The following is a 22,571-nucleotide window of genomic DNA, read 5'->3' as shown; positions in this document are numbered from 1 at the left end:
CCTTGTCTATCAAAGAAGAGGAAGAAAAAGCCCTGCCTTATTGCATAGAATTTAAGTACTTATGCACTTGTTAGAGGATGCAGGATATCTGTTTCTCCAGTTTTTTGGCTCTAACAGATTACACTTTCAGTACCAGTGTAGTGAGGAACCACTGGCAAACTGCTGGAAATGTCTTCTGGATTAGTCAGTGTACCATTTCATAAAGTGCTTCTGGAGTTAAAATCTGTCAAGCTGTCAAAAGTGTCCACACTTTTGCAACAAAGGATAAAAGAATCCCAATTGGTATTTCACCAACTCCTTTCCAGCTGGATTTTGTTATTGGCATGGCTGTTTTAACCTCCAAGAAGCTGGCCCTCACCCAGGAAAAGCCTCCCAGCCCTTCTTCAGGTAGTGTTTTGTACTTTGGATCCTCATCTGGTGTATCAACAATAGTCCTCAAAATAGATGGTGTTTTCAGAATTCTTGTCCTTCTGGGCTGATTGGGAAATACATCTTCCAAGAAAAATATACGTGTCCAACTGCAATACTTGAAAGTGTTTAAAAATTAATTCAGATTGAAGTACAGCTGAAAAGGTGTGATCAATTCCAATTGCACAGTGGCCGTGGTGAGAACGTAGGACGTGATGTAGGTGCGGCTAACAGGTGGGATTTGCAGGTATTCCAGCTAGAGGCTCTGATACGCCATCTTTCCCATTGTCATCTGCCCATTCCCAACTTCCCCTTACACCAGTATGCCCAAGCGGCAGTTAATGTTTCTTTTTTTTTTTAAACTTTTTTATTTTTATTTTTTAGAGAGAGAGAGAGAGAGAGAGAGAGAGAGAGAATTTCAATATTTATTTTTCAGTTTTTGGTGTACACAACATCTTTGTTTGTATGTGGTGCTGAGGATTGAACCCGGGTCACACGCATGCCAGGCGAGCGCGCTACCGCTTGAGCCACATCCCCAGCCCCGTTAATGTTTCTTAATTTAGGACCTATCTTAAAGTTGAAACTCCCCAATACTAGCTTTATCACAGGGCAGAGAAGAAAAAATGTATTATCACTAGCTGGACATATACAAATTTACGCAACCACAGAAAAATTTGTTCATTTGATAATTAGCTTAGTTGTTTGCATATGCAGTTGAGTTTTAATTTGGTCCCTCAAAGTGTCACCTTAGGTAACCTCTAAAAGACAATATTGTGATGAAGCATTAAAATAGTAAATTATTGTGTATGCAGATAGTTGTCATAAATTAGACACGCAGCTGAACAGTAGTAGAAATTGCCAACTCTTTTGGTAAATTTGACCAGAAGTTACAATACTAGAAAAGGTTGGCCTGGCCAGCTATGTAACTAATACTGAACATTTAACAATCAATAGTTTATAGATATCCATGAGAAGCTGTATTGATTCCAGAGGTATGCAATTCAATTAAAAAAAATAAAAATCAAGTTTATAACCAAAGAGCAAACATACAAAATGCTTGCATATTCTTTGAAATGTCTTAACATTATACTGCTACTTTCTAAAGATGCTAAAGAGATCAAAATATAAACACGGGTTCTGAAAAACAGTGTGCTGTAATGTTATACTTAGGTACATGGTTAACGGTTATATTAAGATTTTAGACTGTGAAAGCAAAATATCTTAGACTGAACCTTTGATTATGGCACCAGAGAAGAAAGTGGTGCAATTAAAGTAACCAACATTACTGAGTGATTACTAAGTGGCACTGTTAAGTAGACAACTTTATCAGATCAGTGGTGTTATCTTCATTTTAAAGAGAGAAAGCTAGGAGGTAAATCCAAGAACTTTGCTTCCAGATTCTTACTTGGTACCACTATGCTGTTAGAACACCCTACCTATGCATAATTATGAATACATCCCCTCTTTTTTTTTTTTTTTGAATTGGGGATTGAAACCAGGGACTCTTTACTACTCAGCAATATTCCCAGTACTTTTTATTTTAAGACAGAGTCTCACTAAGTTGCTAACCGTCTTGCTAAATTGCTAAGGCTGGCCTCAAAGTTGCAATCCTCCAGTCTCAGCCTCCCCAATCACTGGGATTACAAGTTGCACCACTGACCTAGGTTAAACAGCATCTTAAAATCAAGGAATATGGTAAATACCTGTCTTGTAGGAACAGGTGATCAGTATCTTAAAAGGCTTCTAGAAAAAGCGGATCAGAGGGGCAGGTGTTGCAAAGTGGAGTACAGTAAGTTTGATCTTCAGAACCCTATCATCGTAAAACATGAGAAAACTACTGGGAGAAAAGTGTAAGGAGGGGTGTCTTCTGTTTTGACAGCATTCCTTCACACGAAATGCCCTCTCAAACTTGTCTAAATCCTTCTATCTTTCGACGCCCATCCCAAATGACAGTTCCTTCAGGAAGTGGTTTCTGGTTATATGAAAAGATGTATATGGGAGCAATTTCCAAATCATTAAGCAATGGAACCAATAAGTGAAAGATGGATGTTAACATTAAAGCTGTCTTCGCTCTTCTCCTGGCCTCAGTTTGTCTAACCTGAAAAGAAGCAGTGGCTTAGCCTATCCCTTCCTTTTATAATTTCTGCCCCTGCCCTCTTTAGATTTCTGCTAAAGCTGCTTTAAAGAGCAAATCTTCTCAGAGCTGCAGGAGGCGGATCCTTGGCGCTGGCAGTTCAGTAGGGCGGGGCTGGGGAAGCAAGAGGAGAGGCGGGGGCTAGGAGGGAAGCGCGGAGCGATGTCACGTGACTTCCTTCCCAAGGAGCCTCAGCGGCCAGCCTCCCAGCAACGGTGCGTCCCGCCTAACGACGCCCGCGCATCCCGGTTGGCCGTCGGGGGCGGTTGTGGCAAGGAGGTGCCCACGGTCAAGCTGATTATTGGTTGGAGCTGTTGTCGCTCAGGCACGTTGCCCGAGCGCCCGCAGGCGGTGCTGCCGGAAGCCCCGCCCATTAGCCGCCGGGTTCGTGGCTGGCTGGCCGTGGCTGTCACTCCCGGGCCATTTCCCCAAGGCCAGCGCTCTGCTGGGGGCGGGAGGAAGAGGGGCCGGACTGGGGCCTGACGAGCGGTCGCTGTCTTCACGGATGCTATGACCAGCGGGCGAGGCGCCCTCCGCAGCTCCGCGCAGTGTTAGTCGCGGCCGTGAGTCCACTGAAGCCGTCTGGGTCTCCAGTGCGGCCGCTCCAGCGGGCCCCTCGGCTCTCCTAGCGCTGCCCGCAAGGCGAGGCGGAGGTAGGATGAAGATGACGGTGGATTTCGAGGAGTGTCTGAAGGACTCGCCCCGCTTCAGGTAACCGGCACGGCGCCTGGCCGGCGTCCCCCCAGAGCCGCCTCCCCCGGCGGTGGGGGCGTGAAAGCTGGCCCCGCGGAACGGGAGGAGGCCCCGCAGTCCCTGCCTTCCGACGGGGCGAGCGGCGCTTGCCTCGCTTCCCACCCGGCGAGGGCACTGTCGCTTTCCACCGGCCTTTCCCGAGGGTCGAGGCGTGCCTAGAAGGGGCAGGAGCCTCCTCACCGTCTTTTCCTTGCCCTCTGCCTGGGGCGGAGCGCCCCGGAGACTCGGTGTACCCTCTCCCGCCTAGAGGAAACGGGGTGCAGCCGCGTTCCCGAAATCTCGTCCCTTTTGCGGGCGCGCGCTCTCGCCCCCTTCCTCTTCTTGCTGCTCTTCCTTTCCCTTTCCTTCCGCTCCTTCTTGGTTTCCACCCCCTCCCCACCCCCTCTTTGAGTGAGCTTTCAGGGCATCCTCTTGCAGTTCACTTAGTTCCTCTTTGCGCTTTTCCGCTCCCCTCAGCCGGGGGAGGAAGGAGTAGGGGGCGAGCTGGGACGTCTGCGTCTGCTGCTGCTTGTGGTCTCCTGCCAGAGGAGCGCTCAGGGAGGCGCTGGCAGTTGATTTGATCGGGAGTCGGGGCTGGGGGTGCTTTGACCAACCGCATTCCATCGACCCTAGTTCGTGACTGTCTTTGCTTTTCTTTCCACATAAGCTCTTTGAAGGGGGCTACGCTGTGGGGAGGTACAGGGCTGAAGGGCGAGGACTAGGAGAAGCAGTGCATTTCTGTTTTGAGAACGGAAGTAGGAGGGCCCTGAAGATTGCATTTATGTTACTCTTCTAGCCGCCTCGGCCCTAAAGGGCCCTGGATCCCAGTCGGATGCTCCCAGTGGATGTGTCACATAAATCGACCTGGTGGCATTCCTATTCACTATGGATTACCCTTCCTTCTGTGTGAGAGGCAGTAGTTCTGAGTAAGACCAGAATATATGCTCATTCCTAGGGAACTCTTGAATTGTTCTGGAGATTGGAAATTTTTGTAGTTCTATTTTACAGTGCATTTGCAGGGCTGGCCTTCTACTTCAACAAAATAAGGCCTTAAAACTTCCTTTAGATAGTGACATTTTTTGAAAGCTTCCTCTGAATGTCTGTGTGTATGTGCCTGCCGATCTCCCTGCCAATCCTTGAGGGTAAATTCTTGCATCCTCTGCCTGAGAACTAACTGTTCTCATCCTTATCACTGTTAATTTGATTTCCCATTCTCCTTTCAGTGAAAAGCAAGGAAAAACGACATCTAAAATGAAGGAACACCTACTTCTTAGAGAAAATTTTAGAACACTTTGACTTCTGATCTTTTCTGGTTTTTAATTTTATTTGGAGCTTAAGGCTATAGCTTGCAAAAGAAACTTGGTTTGATTACTATTGTTGCTATTAGATATTGAAGCTTTTATGTTATGGGTGAATTGAAGGACTCATCCACAAATGGATTGTCTAGAACAGCCTTGCAGGTTAATTTCCAGGGATGGGCTACAAATGCATTAATTTTTAAAGAGTACCTTAGAAAGTTCTGCTTTTTGTGACATTTCTATTAATATGACTCAGCTGTTTATTTTTAAGTGAACTAATCACAGCATTTTTCTGTTTAGAGAATGCAGCTTTGTGCTGCCTTTATTTCACATTTAAAATTTGATATTTTTAAATAAACAATTTGAGAAGTGATTTGGAGACACTTCTAGCCATTTGGCGTTGATCACAAACCTTGTAATTCCTTTGTTTTTAAAATAAAAGAATCATTGAATACAATATAAGGGAAACATTAAGTTTTGTGGTGCAGAACTTTTGCTAAACTTGGATGTAGTATATATTTTAATAGAGTTAAAGATTTTCAGAAGTTTTTTTTTTCTGGTATTCTAGTTATTTGTCAGCTGCAAATAGGGAAAAAATATCAATATTCCAAGAACTCAAGCATTTTGTATACTTTGTTGAGGCTAGATTAGATTTGTAGTAGCAGGAAGAATGCCAAGAAATAGTCTCATTATTCACATTCCTAAAATTTGTAGTTTTTCTATTATCTGTTACTATGTAGATTTGTGTAGTAGTTGAATAATATGTTTCATAAGTCTATTTATATGTGTAGGAATAGTACTCATTTTTATGAGTATTGGAAATCATATCAAAATAGAAAATTTGTGAGGGCTGGGCTTTTTTTTTAATTTAAAATTAAAAAACGATTAGCAAGGATGGTGGAATGTGATGGACATCATTATACAAAGTACATGTATGAAGACTTGAATTGGGTGTCAACATACTTTATATACAAACAGAGATACAAAATTGTGGTATATATGTGTATTAAAGAATTGTAATACAAAAAAAAAAAAAAAGGAATAGGGTTACCTTAGATTAGGTAGAGGGAAGTGAAAGGAGGGGAAGGCAGGGGATGTGGGGATAAGAAAGATAGTAGAATGAAACAGACATTATTACTTTATGTATATATGTGACTGTATGACCAATGTGATTCTACAATATGTATAATCAGAAAAATGAGAAATTATATCCCATCTATGTATGATATATCAAAGTATATAAGTGCATTCTACTGTCATGTATAATTAATTAAAACAAATAAAAAATTTAAAAAAATTAAAAAACTTTTTTGTGGCACTGGGGATTGAACCCAGGAGTATTCTACCCCTTACCTACCTCCCTGTATGCGCCCCTCATCCCTGCCTTGCTTTTTAAAATTTATTTTGAGATAGGTTCTCACCAAGTTGCCCAGGGGGCTTCAAACTTGCAGTCCTCTTGCCTCAGCCTCTCAGTAGCTGGGTTTATAGGGTGTGCCATCACTCCCAGCTGGCTTTGTTTTATTGATAGCAAGGCAGCTGCACTTGTAGTGTCCTGATCTATTGTGTCATTTTTACATTAATTTTTTTTTTTTGTACTGGAGATTGAACCCAGGGATGCTTCACCACTGAACAAAATCCCCAGTGCTTTTTTATTTTTTATCTTTAGACAGGGTCTCACTAATTTTTTTAGAGTCTTGCTAAATTGCTGAGGCTGAACTCAAACTTGTGATCCTCCTGCCGCAGCCTCCAAAGTTACTGGGATCACAGGTGTGCGCCATCATACCCAACCATCTTTACACTAATTCTTAATTTTATTTTCTTTCACAAATGAATCATACAGCATTTAAATCTGGTGTGTGCACATAACTGCCTTGAGTGCTGCAGGATGAATGCAAAAGGCAAATCTTGCTGAAGAAAAATTTTTACCACTGTTCAAGTTTTAAAACATTAATTTTCTTGTTAAATGGCTGAGAACATAGGAGGGGGACTGGTTGAAATAGGGAGAGAAGGTTATTGTGGTTGCAACATTGTCTTTAGTAATTTAAATAAACCCAGTGGTTACTTGTACATTCCAATGAAGGAGTTTTAGTTTTTTTGTTTTTAGATTTGAGGGCCTATTTCATTGTATAATTTTGGATTCTTTTTAGTTTTTAAAACATCAGTCTAATATTAGCTTAAAGGTCAGAATCTTGTTCATTTAAAAATCTACAAGAATGTAAATGTGTCTAAGTGTACTGTTTTTTAAGTGGAAATTTTACATTTGACCAAAACATTCAACGTTTAAAGTTTGAATTTGGGTGCCAAATTGTATGTAGTTATTTAAAAATTCATAAACTTGCAATAAAGTTTCTTTCCTTTATTTAAACATATTCTAGCTTACTCAGGAAATGAATATTTTGTTTTAAATAAAAGGTTGAATTAAAATTTTCTGAATCATGAAAAATTTTTGTGTTGATCAATGTTCAAATATAAAAATGTTGGCCTTAGTAAGCTTTCAACCATGTAATATCTGTCTACTATATTGACTTTTCCAAAAATTTTTTTTAGTTGTCAGTGGACCTTTATTTATTTGTATGTATTGCTGAGAATTGAACCCAGTCCCTCACACATGCTATGCAAACACTCTACCACTGAGCCACGACCCCAGCCTTTATATTGATTTTTATCCTTTATCAGTGTCTATTTTATATCATACTGGAGGTTTTTCATTTGTAGATTCTATTTCAGATATATTTGTTCAATAACTTAGGAATAAAAATTTCTTAAAAAGATGGATTCGAGTGTAGGTTTTTACTGGGTGAAAGACATTGGGTAGAATGTCACAATCTATATTGTGATTATATTTTGCGGTTAAACTGGTGCCAATCCTGGCTGATTTGCCAGTTTACATTCCACTTTTATAACAGATAAACTCTTCATACACTGAAAACATTCTTAAATGGCAATTTATACATCAGAAATATAGTGGGCCAAGCAATAAGAGGAAGAGAGTTTTCATCTTTGAAGTGGTGGAATGGAATTATAATTTTAGTATTAAAATATGGGAATTCTGATATTTCTTATTGAAGCTTCTAACTCATCATTTGTAATATCACTTCCGTTGATATAAAGGAACACAAGTTTTATAATGTGCCAGACCTCAGACTAGGTGCTTTTATAATTTCTCTCTTTTTCAGCTGTTGAAATATCCAATGGAATAAGAATTATTTTCCTTATTTTTAAAAAATATTTATGAGAAATCCCAAACTGGATATTTTGAAAGGTTAATTAATTTTCTTAATGGTAAGGTTTCAAAATGATGGACCTGGAAGTGAATCCACTCATTTTAAGAGGCTCCCTTATCTGTGGTTTTACTTTCAAGGTTTCAGTTACCTGCTCTCAGTCTCGGTCTGAAAATAATTAAATGGAAAATATAGAAATAATTCACAAGTTCTAAAATATTTTCCTTTCTGAGTAGTGTTTTGAAATCTCCTGTTGTCCTGCTCCTTGTTATACTTGCAATTTGGATATGCCTTTAGGTAAAACGTGAAAACTCTTGATTTACCAGGAGAAAGAAATTGTATGCTGCTGAGCATAGTGGCGCCTGGTAATCCCAGTGACTCAGGAGGCTGAAGCAGAAGGACTGTAAATTTGAGGCAATTTATTGTGATCCTGTCTGAAAATTTTTAAAAAATTTAAAAAATGGAAGGGGCTGTAGTTTAGTAGTAGAACACTCCTAGGTTCAACCTCCAATATTACAAAGAAGAAAAATGGAAAAAAAACAAAACAAAACATTGTATGCTGAGGTTGCTACGATCTGTGGTAAGAATGAATCTTCTGTCTCTGAAATTAATGAAGATAAGAAGAAATTCATCCTAGTTTTCCTGCCATTTCTCACTGTGAAAGTTATGGACATGTAGTAAGTAGTAAGTGCTTATTTAAGATAAAAAAAAGGCATTAAATTTGTGTGTGGAAGACATGAACTAAAAATATGTTCTGATTGATGGCAGGGTGTTGTACAGAAAGTGTTTAGCCTATGCGAAGACTTCAGCAAAGGATTTCCTAAAAGGAGTGACACCAAACCAGTTGGGATGTGGTTTGATGATTATACAGATTGAGGTTTATATTTGGATTGAAAAATATAAAACTTATTGGAAAGGATGCATCTACTGATGAAGAAGCTGCTCCCATATTTTCAGTAGAGCTGAAGAAGCTGGATGAGGATACCATGCAAAGCAAGTTTTCAGTGAGGAAATTTGGCTCTTCTGGAAGAAAATACCCAATAGAACCTGTACTCATAAATGTGCAAAGTAGACACCAGAGGATAAATTGTGGAGACAGCAACTTCTGAGTACAATGTTCTTCCAAAAGTTTTTGGCAAACAACAATAACAATAACAACAAAACTCTTCAGCTATTGAGGATACCCAACTGTTGGTGTCTTCTCCTGACATCCTAATACTGACATCATCTTGCCTCAATCCAGGATTACTTGAAACAGATAAAGAGTAACCCAAGACTATCTATGTCATAAATCTTACTCCATCTTAGTACATAGGCATTGTAATCACCTCATGTCATTATAAGAAGTGTGACACTATGAGAGACCAATATTCATATAACTTTTATTATTACTTTTGTTATAATCATCCTACATCTTATTAGTTATTGTTACTGATCTCTTGTACCTCACTTTTAAACTTTATCATGGTTATATGAATACAGGAATATGTGTAGTATATATAGGGCTTGGCACTATCCACAGTTTAGGTACCCATTATGGGCCTTGGAATGTGTCCCTTGCAGAAAAGGGGGGACGACTGTATTGGTTGGAAGCATATTAGAACTAATGAAGGATATAAGAGTTCAGCACGTAGTTATAAACATAAAATCATCCATGTTGTAGATGATGAAACAAAGTAGACAGCCAAACTTCCCTTAATTTTGTAAAAGTAAAGCAGCAAAGGACCCAGGAGCAATGGCTCATTCTTATATCCCCATTCACTTGGGAGGCTGAGGTAGGAGGATGGCTTGAGCCCAGCAGTTCTGGGCTTTAGTGGACTCTGTTTATTTCATGTATGCACTAAGTGTCAGTAGTGGGATATGCCAGTGAATAGCCATTGCCCTCCAGTCTGGCAATATAGTAAGACTGTTAAAAACAACAACAATTGAAACTGAAGAGCTGAGAGAGAGAGAAAAGGAAAGAGGGGAACATATGCAAATTTCTGTTTGGAGTATTTAAGAAGGTGGAAGGAACAACAAAAGCCTGAGGATCCAGCATAGTAAAAGTTTAAGTCTGAAATGATGTCAGAGTGAAGGATAAGTCATGAAGACAACTACTGTGATGATATCTCTCTATCTGAATACATACACACACACACACACACACACACACACACACACACACAAACACACACACACGAATATATTTGAGATTACACGAACTCTTGTTTCTATTTGAATTGTATCTATAAGAATGAAGATTAGATGAGAAGCAATGTGAGTTAAAAATTGAGAAATATTTGGGTGATTATATTACTGTTTTTACATCAGAGAAAGAAAATTTCGTAAAAGGAGATTGACTTGATTATAGTCTTACAACAGTGTATACTTGAAATAATACAAGATTCTTCACTGGAATATGGTCAGTTTTTCCACTTAAATCTTCTGTGTATTTTTTTTTTTTTTTTTTTGTGATGCCATAGACCTTCTTGAATTTATTTATTTATTTTTGCCCTACTGGGTATTGAACCCAAGGCTTTGTGCATGGTAGGCATGCACTTTACCACTGAGCTACCTTCCCAGCTCCTACTTGAATGTATTTATGCATTTATTTAATTATTGGTACTAGAGATTGAATCCCAGGATGCTTTACCATTGAGGTACATCCCCAGAATAAAAGCCCTTTTTATCTTTTATTTTGAGACAGGATTTTATTAAGTTGCTGAGGCTGGCGTTGAACTTGTGCTTCTCCTGCTTCAGCTTCCCTAGTAGCTGGGATTACAGGTGTGTGCCATACCCAGCTTTACTTGAATTTAAATACAAAATTTTTCATTGATTAAAAAAAAAAAAAAAGCAAAAAGCAAAAAATGTGGCCTAGTGCTGAGGTATAAAACATGGCAGAACAGTTTAATTGAAGGAAGGGAGCGGAGTATAGGCAGTAGGAGGATTAATATTAGAATTTAACTTTATGCATTTTAGAGTCATTTTGAACAAAATGTGAGCAGATGTGAGTAGAGTATGTATACTTTTGACTCATGGAAAATCAAAGTTGATGAAACTATAATGTATGTGTTTATTTTTAAGTAAACAAAACATTTCCTGTCCTTTTTCTTTCTTTTTTTTTTTTTGCTTTAGTTGGTATGTTGCTTTAGTTTAATTTCAGTTTTGCTCCTTGAGAAACTTCATAGGAAGTTAAAAATTTATTTATTTTGTTTTTATTGATTGTAGTACTGGGGATTGGACCCAGTGCCTTCTGTATGTTAGGAAAATATTCTACCACTTCAGCCCTTGTAAAAAATATTTATTTTGAGATAGGACCTCAATAAATTGCCATAAGCCTGGCCTGGAATTTTGGATCTTGCTTCTGCTTCTGGAGTGGCCAATAGCTGGGATTACAGGACTGTGCCACTGCTGGTTTCCTTTGGATTTTTAACTCAAAAGTATTTAAGGTAGCTGGGTGTGGTGGTTTTCATCTGTAATCTCAGTAATTCAGCAGGCTGAGGCAGAAGGATTGAAAGTTTGAGGCCAGCCCCTGCAACTAAGCCAGATTGTCAAAATAAAAAATAAAAAGAGCTGAGGATGTAGCTGGGTGGTAGAGCACCCCTGGATTCCCTCCCCAGTGCCAACAAACAAAACAAAAAACAAAGTTAGACTTTATTAAGTTTAAGGAAGGAGAATGAGTTTTAGAGGTTATTTTCAGGTGGTAGTTTTTATGAATAAAACAAAGAATAAAATAAAGATATCTTCTAGTATTTATCATTTAATTTAAAGACTTTTATATTTCTTTCAAGGCTTGTTTAACCATCTCAATTTTTGCTGGAAAATCCTTTTGATTTTCCTCGATGTTTGAAGGCTATTTTCAGAATGGTATAGAACACTAGGTGGTTGTTGTTGGTGGTTGTTTTTTAGCACAGTGTCATTTCTTTGTCTTTTTGTTGTTGTTATTGTTCCCATCTTTATCATTTATGTTAAACCTGTTAATTCTTTTCACAGTTTTTTAGTTTAATTTTTTGAAATCATAAACTAAATATATATGTATGTATGTATATGTATATGTATATATATTTTTTCTTTTAAGCAGTCCAAATAATACAGGAGGGTATAAAATGTAAACTAAATTATCTTCCCATCCCACTTACCCACTCTCAATGCTCACTCCTATTCTAAACTGTAACCATTTTCACTATATCTGATCTTAGTTAATCTGGTAAATATCACCATAGTTTTACTTTTTAATGGTTTATTAAATCTATTAATATTTTTTCTCTCTATGTGTATACACACATATGTACATAGTGTTAATTTTTTAAATAGTTGACACAGTAATTGTACTTATTTATATGTATATAATGTAAAGTGATCAGATTAGCATAATTGGCATATCTAACATGTCAGACATTTATCATTTCTTTGGGTTAGAAATATTCAACTTTGTTCTCCACTGGCCATTTTTTTTTTTTTTTTTTTAAAGAGAGAGAGAGAGGGAGGGAGGGAGAGAGAGAATTTTTTTTTTTTAAGAGAGAGAGTATTTATTTATTTAGTTAGTTTTCGGCGGACACAACATCTTTGTTTGTATGTGGTGCTGAGAATCGAACCCGGGCAGCACGCATGCCAGGCGAGAGCGCTACCACTCGAGCCACATCCCCAGCCCTCCACTGGCCATTTTGAGACATTCATTTAATTGTTGTTGATCATAGTTGTTACACTGCTGTGCTGTAGAATATTGGGACAATCAATCTCTTTGATTGTAACCATGTATCTGTTAACCATCTTTTCTCCCTGTTGATAACTCCTGATAATTTTTTGTTTAATCGTCTACTTAGAAAATCTAAGCCAGATGTGGTGGGGCACACTTGTGATTCTAGTACCCTGGGAGGCTGAGGCAGGAGGATCACAAGTTTGAGGCTAGCCTGGGCCATTTAGAAAGACTCTTTCTCAAATGAGAAGTGCTGGGGTTATAGCTCAGTGGTATAGTGACCCCCAGTACTGCACTCAATTAAAAAAAAAATCTAAATTGGACTACTTGAATCAGAAGGAGATATTTAAAAATAAAATGTAACTGATCCATCCATAACTGTCATAACTAAGAGTCTTAAGTGATTTAAAAAAGTGTTTCTAAGTTGCTTCTCAAAGTCCCCAATGGTAACTTTTGAAGCACACATTGATTTGGAGCTCTTATCTTAATCAGTTTCGTTTCCTTCCTTCCTTCCTTCCTTCCTTCCCTCCCTCCCTCCCTCCCTCCCCCTCCCTCCCTCCCTCCCCTCCCTCCCTCCCCCTCCCTCCCTCCCTCCCCAGGCAAGTGCCCTACCATTGAGCTACATCCCCAGCCCAGTGTATACTTTAAATTATTCTGGTTATCTATTGCCATAAGCCTGGCCTTTAAATTATTCTGGTTATTTAAATTCCCATAAGCCTGGCCTTGAATTTTGGATCTTGCTTCTGCTTCTGTAATGTAACAAACTAACCCAATATTTAGTGACTTAAACTATTTTATTTTGCTTATGATTCGTGGGTTAGAAGTGTAGAAAGGCCTGAGGATGCAGATCCTTATGGTACCGGAGAGGATGTGGTGGTAGAGCCTTTTTTTGCGTGTGTTTATAGTACTGGGAATTTAACTCAGAGGTGCTTAATCATCGAGCCACATCTCCACCTTTTTAATTTTTTGAGACAGGGTTTTGCTAAGTGGCTTTGAACTTTTTTTAAAATTTTTTTTCTTAGTTGTTGATAGATCTTTATTATTTATTTGTTTATACGTGGTGCTGAGAATCGAACCCAGTGCCTCATACATGCCAGGCAAGTGCACTACCACTAAGCCACAGTCCCAGCCCGTGGTTTGGAACTTGTGATCCTCCTGCCTCAGCCTCTAGAGTTGCTGGGATTACAACCATGTACCACTGCATCTGGTGGTAGAGCTTGTTTTGAGGTCATATTAATACCAATTTTTTGGGTGGAATTTAAAAATACATATATTTTGATTTGGCATATATCTTGGAATATCTTCTAATGAATAATATGATAAGTGTGTGCAGTTATGTGAACAAGGATATCAGAGCAATGTTTATCAGCACATAGGAAAAGGGCAAAATTATGTGAAATGTTGGCAAAGTAGAATATTTAGCTATTAAAATATGATGATAGCTAACATGTATAAAGTGCTTTATATTAGGGCCATTTTAAGTACTTCATATACTTATTTCTAATAACAACTATATGAGGTATATACTATTATTATTCCCATTTACAGATGTGGGAACTAAGGCATAGTGAAGACACACAGGTATTAAGTGGTAGAAGGATTTGAACTCAGTCAATTGCACTCTGCATCTACTAGAATCTAAGCCACAAGTTGGCAAACTATGGCCTGCATGCTTCATGGGTGTGCAATCTGTGTAGTTGCCCAGGGATGCTGTGCTTTGAAATTTTGAATAATTTTTAAACATGTGGTCCCACTTTTTTTTTCCTCTCTCTTCACTGGTCCTTGCAAATTCATATCATAATTTCTACCTGTGAGCTCAGGTTTTACTTTTTTTAAAAAATATTTTTTAGTTGTTGATGGACCTTTATTTTATTTATTTGTATGTATGTGGTGCTGAGAATAGAACCCAGTGCCTTACACAGGCTAGGCAAGCACACTTCCACTGAGCTACAGCCTCAGCTCAGGTTATATATTTTTAAAGTTAAAAAATGATAATTTTATGGCACATGAAATTATGTAAAATTTCAGTGTCCTGTTATAAACTTGCATTGGAACACAGCTATAACTTGCATTGGAACAAATACGTCTGTGGCATTTTTAAAATTTTTTTGCTAGAACTGCAGTGTTGAGTACAGTTGGGTTTCCATATCTCTGGGTTCCACATCTGCATATTTAATCAACTACAGATTGAAAATATTTGGAAAAAAATGTGTACTGAGCATACACAGGCTTTTATTGTCTATACATGCTAAACAATATGGTATAACAACTATTTTTCATAAAATTTACAGTGTATTAGGTATTATAAGTAATCTAGAGATTATTTAAAGTATACAGGAGGATGAACCTGGGCTATATGCAATTACTGTGTCATTTTATGTTAGGAATTTGAGTACTTGCAGATTTTTTTTTTTGTCCACTGAGGGTCCTTTGGGGGATGGGCTGATACCAAGGGATGACTGTATTTATTATTTGATCCTTTAAAGAAAGTTTGCCAACCCCTCTCTAAACCATTGCATTTTTCTGCCTTTCATAAAAGAGCAAGAGTGTGGATTTCAGTTTATGCAGATGATGTCTACGATATAAGTGAAAGAAAACAGATTAAATAATAGAATGTACAATATGACATTGCCTATGTCAAAAGATATTTATTACACAGTGTAGAGGGAAGAAGAAATGGGGAAAGGTTGATCAGTAGTACTAAGCTACAGTTGGGAGTAAGAAGTTCTGGTGTGTGACTACATATAACAGTTACATACTGTATATTTCAGAATGCTAGAATAAAATATTTTGAATGTTTTAAAAAAATAAATGATAAATTTTTGAGAAGATGGATATGCTTAACTTGATTTATAAAGTATTTTTTTTTCTTATGGTGCTGGGGATTAAACCTTGGGCCTCACATGTGCTAGGCTGTTTAGCCTGCTTTAAACACTACATAGTGTATGCACGTATTGAAACATTACATGGTATGTTATATGTACAATGATTATATATTTATGTACCAGTTAAAAAAATTTAAAAATCTTTGAGGACTACTAATACATTTTATTTTTGATTTTGAACATTTATTTATTTATTTTGTGGTGCTGGGAATCAAATCCAGGGATTTGCTTTGTTTTTGAAGTATTGCTTACAGTAATCAGTGCTATCAGCAAAAATCCAGACATTACTGGGAAAAGAAAGCAATATATTTTTCCACTTTTCCCCCACAACTTTTTATTTTAAAAATATTTAGACTTACAGAAGAGTTGAAACAATTGTCTAGTGAACATCTACAAACTCAATTTGGATTTACCAGTTAATATTTTTTTAGCACATTAGCTCTATCTATATTTTTGTGTCCCTGTCTATTTTGCATACACATTTACATACATATATACACACAACACATACTTTTTTCCTTGAATCATTTGAAGCTTTGGTATGCATCTCCTAAAAGTAAGAAAATACTTCTATACTCCATTTATAATGCTAATAATAATTATACCTTCAAATTTTCTCAATTATGCCAATAATATCTTTTATAACTAGATTTTTTTTCTTTCCCTCTTTAATTCTGTATTCAGTCAAGATTCATGCAGTGGTTGCTTTTTTTTTTTTTTTTTGCTTTTAGTCAACTGTGCCTTCTTTATTTATTTAATCCATTTTTCATTGGGTTGATTTACTCATTAAGAAAATTTTGGATTATCATGGAGCCTGGAGAGATCTTGGTTGTGTCTGGGATCTTGATTTGGGTAAAGGTCAAATCATACAAGATATTGTATGTCATGTTAAAGATTTTGGTGGGTCATATATAATGGGAAACTAGAGGTGACATTTTCAAATTTGCACATTGTCATTTCAGGTAAAATGTTTTAGTGTATTATAGTACAGAACAAAACGATGGTTTTGAACAAAACTAATAAGTATATTCTGAAACAATATGGGAAAGTTTATCATATTGGATATATTAAGAAATTAATTTATATGTGATATTGTAAACAGGTTTGTTTAAAATTCTATTTGTTAAAGATCAATCAAATAATACAATGGGATTCATTAGCATTAACATGCAAATCAGTAGTAATACACTACATTAATAGTAATACTACACGAATAGAATTAAGGATAAGAATCACATGATCATCTCAATAGATGCAGAAAAATTCTTCAACAAAATTCTGTACCTCTTTATGATAAAAGCCCTAAAAAAACTAGAGAAAGAAGGATCTTACCTTAGCATTATAAAGCCTATATATGACAAACCCAAAGCCAACAACATAGTAAATGGGGAAAACCAAAGCATTTTCTTTAAAATTAGGAACAAGAAAGGGATGTTCATTGTTACCACTTCTATTCAATATAATACTTGAAATTTTAGCCAGAGCAATTAGGCAAGAGAAAGATATTAAAGGGCTATATATAGGAAAGGAAGAAGTCAAATTAGTCCTATTTGCAGATGATATAATGAAGTTAGAATACCCTAACAGCTCCACCAGAGCACTTTTAGATGTGATAAACAATTTAGCAAGCAAAATAGCAAGATAGAAAATCAACATACAAAAATCAGTAGCTTTTCTATATATCAATAATGAACCCACTGGGAAGAATCAGGAAAAAAAATGCCATTCACAATAACTTCAACAAACAACAATGATAACCTAGGAGTATGGACTGGTGGTGTGGCTTGCTTGCCTTGAATGTGTAAGTCCCTGGGTTCCATCCCCAGCATTGCTAAAAAAACAAACAAGCAAAACAACAAAACAAATCCCCAAATCAACCAGCCAGACAAACAACCCCTAGAATAAGCCTAACCAAGAAGGTGAAAAACCTATACAATAAAAATCAAAAGACACTGAAAAAAAATTGAAGACATTAGAAGATGGGAAGACCTCCCAATATTTATGGATAGGCTTAATTAATATTGTTAAAATGTCTGTACTACTAAAAGTATTCTACAGATAGATTCAGGGCAGGCTCCCATCAAAATACCAATGAAATTCTTCACAGAACTAGGAAAAACAATTCTAAAATTCATATGGGAGAACAAAAGACCCAGAATAACCCAAGCAATCCTGAGTAAAGAGAGCAATGCTGGAGGTATCACAATACCCTATTCCAAAGTATATTACAGAGCCATCAACAAAAACAGTATGGCACTGACATGAAAACAGGTAGACCAATGGAATAAAGTAGAAACCACATGAATAAACCCACACAGCTATAGGCATTTGATTCTGGACAAGGCATCAAAAAACATGTTGGAGAAAAGACAGCCTCTTTAACAGATGTTTCTAGGAAAACTGGTTATGCACATGTAGGACAAAAATCTAGATCCTAGGTTTCTCTCTCTCGCCCTATACAAATGTCAATTCAAAGTGGATCAAAAACCTAAATAGGAGACCTGATACTTTGAAACTGCAAGAAGAAAACATGGGGGAGACACTTCAAGATACAGGCCTAGGCAACAGGATTGCTGTAACTCAGGAAAGAAGAGCAAAACTTGATAAAAGGGGATGGCGTCAAAGTAAAAAGCTGTGAACAGCCAAGGAAACAACAGAGTGAAGAGACAGTGTACAGAATGGGAGAAAATCTTTGCTAGCCACTCTTACAACAGTATTACTATCCAGAATGTATAAAAAAGTTAAAAACAACAGCAACAAAATAAGTAGGCCAATGAATTGAATAGATACTTCTCAAAAGCAGCAGCACAAATGGCAAATAATTATGTGAAAAAATGTTCAACATCTGTAGCCATCAGGAAAACACAAATCAAAAGTACATTGAGATTCTGTCTCATCCTTGTGAGAATGACAGTTATCAAGAATACAAATATTGGGCTGGGGATGTGGCTCAAGCGATAGCGTGCTTGCCTGGCGTGCGTGCGGCCTGGGTTCAATCCTCAGCACCACATACAAAGAAAGATGTCGTGTCCGCCAAAAACTAAAAAATAAATATTAAAAAAAAATTCTAAAAAAAAAAAGAATACAAATATCAATAAATGCTGGCAAGGTTGTGGGGGGGGGGAAAGAGCCCTTATGCACTATTGGTAGGAATGCAGAAATTAGTACAGCCACTATGGAAATCAGTATGGAGGTTTTTCCTAAAACTAAAAATAGAGCTACCATGTAAGCCATCTATACCACTCCTCAGCATAAAGAATTAAAGTCAACATACCTTAGAGATACCTGCATGCCCATGTTTATCACAGCAGCACAATTTGCAATAGCCAAGTTAGGGTGCCCATCAACAGATGAATGGATAAAGGAAATGTGATATATCTACACAATAGAGTATTCTTTAGCTATGAAAAAGAAGACAATTATGTCACTTGCAGGAAAATAGATGGAACTGGAGAACATTCATTAAGTGAAATAAGACTCAAGAATCACATGTGGAAACTAAAAGGAAAAAAGATGTCTTGAATAGAAGAGAGACTATTAATATAGGAGAAGGTGAGGGTAAGGAAAATTAATAGGGAATGAAATTGATCAAATTATGTTATGTTGAATGCATGTATGAATATGCACCCTCAATAACATGGGTGCAAAAATTCTAAAATTTTTAGCAAATTACATCTAGTAATATGTAAAAAGAATAATAACATGTCTGCCTGGCATTTTGATGTATGCCTATAATACCAATCACTCCAGAAGCTTCAGCAGGAGGATCACAAGTACAAGACCAGCCTTGGCAACTTAGTGAGACCCTGTCTCAAAAACTGAAAAGGACTGGGGATGTAGATCAGTGGTAAAGTACGTTCAATCCCCTGTGATATATAATTAACATGTACTGATTAAAAAAAGAAAAAGAAGTACATAAGCTATAAAAGCAATAAGACTTTATGAAGCAAGCATTTGGTTTTGATAATTGTGAGAACTAGGGTGAGAACGAGGTGATGGGTACGTGGAAGTGCATTATACACCTGTGTCTTTTGTAAGAGGTTAAAAATGATGTGACTACTGGAATCTGTCTTATTGACACACACAAAAAATGAACCAGAAGGTTAAATCATATGTGAAAGTTGTCTGGTAGTCAAAACATCTGTTACTTTATAGAGGAGTTATTTATATAATAGTGTCAAGATGAATATACTGAAAGAACTTATTTCTAAATACTTGGTTAGACAAAGAATTCTTAGCAAAAATTTTTATGTTTCTCAATCTCTCTAGGAGAACACAGTATTTTAAGGTTATTAAGAAATAACCTTTCTTTTGTAGTATTTATTTAAAAACTGCAAATTTTTAAAGTAGGGTAGAAAACTAGAAAAATTCTGTACAAATTAGAGAACTGTTTAATTCAAGCCACCGCTCACAGTTAGTTGCAGAACACTATTGTAGAAATTTCTTGCTTATCAATCAGCTATTGTGTAAGTAGAGTGTAGTCTTCCCCATGACTGCAGTACTGTTGCATTACTAGTGCTGCTTTACTGGGGCTGCAGAGTTAGAAACAATGGCATCTCTTTTGATTCAAATCCAACAGCTGTGTTCTGGTTACAGGTGCTCGAATTGGTCATTGAAGTAAAAGATGATATCAAAGTGGAGTTTGATCCCTAATAAAAAATGACTCATGACTTGACCTTAAAACCTTTGCTTTCTATTAAGATGTTTTAGTTTTGTTTCTGTTTATTTTAATGTACAATAGATCATTTGAGATGTCATCTATGCAAATAGACAATTCTTAATCAGAGATGTGCATCAGAATCATACAGGAAGCTTTGTCCAGAATACCTTTGTGTGGACTCTGCCCTTGACCTACTGAATCAGAACTTTTGGTGACAAATAGGACTCAGGCATTGGTACTTTCAAAAAGCTTTCTAGATCATTCTGATGTAGACCAATAAGGATAACTATTCTAAAGGTCTCAAAATTCTTCATTAACATATTAAACAAACAATAATAAAACAGCACAATAATTTTCAGTCATTTTCCTCTCTTTTTACAGGCAAGGTATAGTTTCCCACTGGGTATTTATAATTATTTTGTCATTGTAGAGCAAGTAAATCTTTCAAATTTGCAATGGTTAATCAATAAACATTTCTAGCAGGTAAGAAATGTTATTACTTTTATAACTGGGTCATATTCTTTGAATGTCAGACATTGTGAATTTTACCTTGTTGGATAGTAGATATATCAGCAGGACTAAAATAATACATTGATATTTTGAACATTGTCTTGGGATGCAGTTCAGTCACTTGGAAATGGTTTGATCCTTTAGATCGTGAAATAGATATTTAATAGCAGTATAGATTCTATAGATATTAATAGAATAATAAAATAAAACGAAGAATTTTTATGCCTTTAAATTTGACAGCTTTGATTGATGAAATAGATATCAACAATAGTTCTATATTTATTTTAAAATTGTATTTGTAGTTAAAAAACTACCAAGAAAGAAAACTCCAGTCCTAGGTGTGACTTCATGGGTGAATTCTACCAAATATTTTAGGAAGTAATAAATGCTTCCAGAAAATAGGTAAGTGGGGAATACTCCCCAACTCATTCTTTAAGGACGATATTACCTTGATCCAATCCAAAGGCATTTCAAGAAAGAAAAAACACCAACCAATATCCCTCAATAATATGGGTGCAAAAATTCTAAAATTTTTAGCAAATTACATCTAGTAATATGTAAAAAGAATAATAACATGTCTGCCTGGCATTGTGATGCATGCCTATAATACTAATCACTCCAGAAGCTTCAGCAGGAGGATCACAAGTACAAGACCAGCCTTGGCAACTTAGTGAGACCCTGTCTCAAAAACTGAAAAGGACTGGGGATGTAGATCAATGGTAAAGTACATTCAATCCCCAGTACCAGGAGTTGGGGGTGTGTGGGGATGTCAAGGGGGATTTAGTGCAGGAATACAAGGTTGGTTTAGATTCAAAAACCAGTCAGTGTAATTAGCCTCATTAACAAGAAAGCAAATAAAGACAACCCATGTGATCATCTCAGTGTACTCAGGAATATGCCAGTAGTAAATCTAGTATCTATTCCTTATCAGAGTTCTAGCAGAAGTTCCTAGCAAATTAGAAATACAAGGGAAATTCCTTAACCTGATAAAGCCTATCTCTAACAATCCCACTGTATTAAATGGTGAGAAATCCATTATACTTCATGGTGAGAAACTAAATGCTTTACTTCTAAGATGAGAAACAAGACAAATATATGCCTTCACTGCTATATTCAACATTGTAATAAAGATGCTAGCTGGGGCTGGGGCCTTGGCTCAGCGGTAGAGCGCTTGGCTTGCACGTGCAAGACCCTGGGTTTGATCCTTAGCACCACATAAAAATAAATAAATGAAATAAAGGTTTTGTGTCCAACTACAGCTAAAAAATAAATATTTTTTAAAAAAGATGTTAGCTGTAATAGTAGGCAATGATAAATAGTTTTCTCAGATTAGAAATGAAATAATTTATGAAATAACTTATAAACTAAATTACACAATTTATGTAGAAATTTTGTGATAGAATCTTCAAACTCTCCTAAAAGTATTACATGAGTTCTGAAATATTGTAGAATATGAGATAAATATACTAAAATCACCACATTTTTATATACCCCTATTGAATAATCAAACTTTGAAATTTAAAAATGCCCTTAACAATAATATTGCACACTCAAAGCATACAAAGATGTACAGGATCTACAAACTGAAAAATACAAAACAATTCTGAGAGACATTAAGACCCAATCTTAATTAAACCTAAGACAACTTTCAAGGAACTCACAACTTTTGTGTAGGAAACACCTTGGCCTGCTGTCAGTGGATAGTTGCAGTTACTTTGCAATCAAAGTCTCCTCTGCTGCCATGGACCACTTTAGTCTGATGCAATTTTTCATTTTCACGGGTGGAAGACATCATCAGTCTACAGAGTCCCTAAACTCTAAAAGAGAGAGATCAAATTTTTAGAGTGTTCTCCTGAAAGCCACCTTATTAGTAGAAGTGGGGAAGAAGAACCTGTCTATCAGTAACAGACAATTGTTCAAAAAAAAAAATCTCTTGTCCTTACTTTCTCTGATCTCTCCAAATGTTCCCTATCCCACCCTTATTGAAAATTGGTTGGAGGTAGGTGATCTGCTAAGTATCATGAAACTTTTGTTTTTATTTATTTATT

The 22,571-nt window shown here is 36.7% G+C and overlaps 1 protein-coding gene and 1 pseudogene across 3 annotated transcripts in view; one reads left to right on the top strand and one right to left on the bottom strand.

The window, feature by feature from the left end:
- Positions 1–453: 453 nt before the first annotated feature.
- LOC114093230 (derlin-2 pseudogene) lies at positions 454–685 on the bottom strand (annotated as a pseudogene).
- Positions 686–2,941: 2,256 nt separating this feature from the next.
- Acap2 (ArfGAP with coiled-coil, ankyrin repeat and PH domains 2) overlaps positions 2,942–22,571 on the top strand; it is a 130,761-nt gene continuing 111,131 nt past the window's right edge. For all 3 annotated transcript variants that reach the window (XM_071615204.1, XM_027936116.3, XM_071615203.1), the window contains exon 1: positions 2,942–3,253. In XM_071615204.1, the coding sequence (XP_071471305.1) occupies positions 3,201–3,253 (53 nt within the window). In that variant the 5' untranslated portion in view covers positions 2,942–3,200. The remainder of the gene's footprint in view (positions 3,254–22,571) is intronic.

This window comes from Marmota flaviventris, chromosome 8 (genome assembly GCF_047511675.1).
Source record: "Marmota flaviventris isolate mMarFla1 chromosome 8, mMarFla1.hap1, whole genome shotgun sequence".
NCBI lineage: Eukaryota > Metazoa > Chordata > Mammalia > Rodentia > Sciuridae > Marmota > Marmota flaviventris.
Note: the sequence above shows the minus strand (reverse complement) of the source record. Positions and strands in the feature narration are given on the sequence as shown.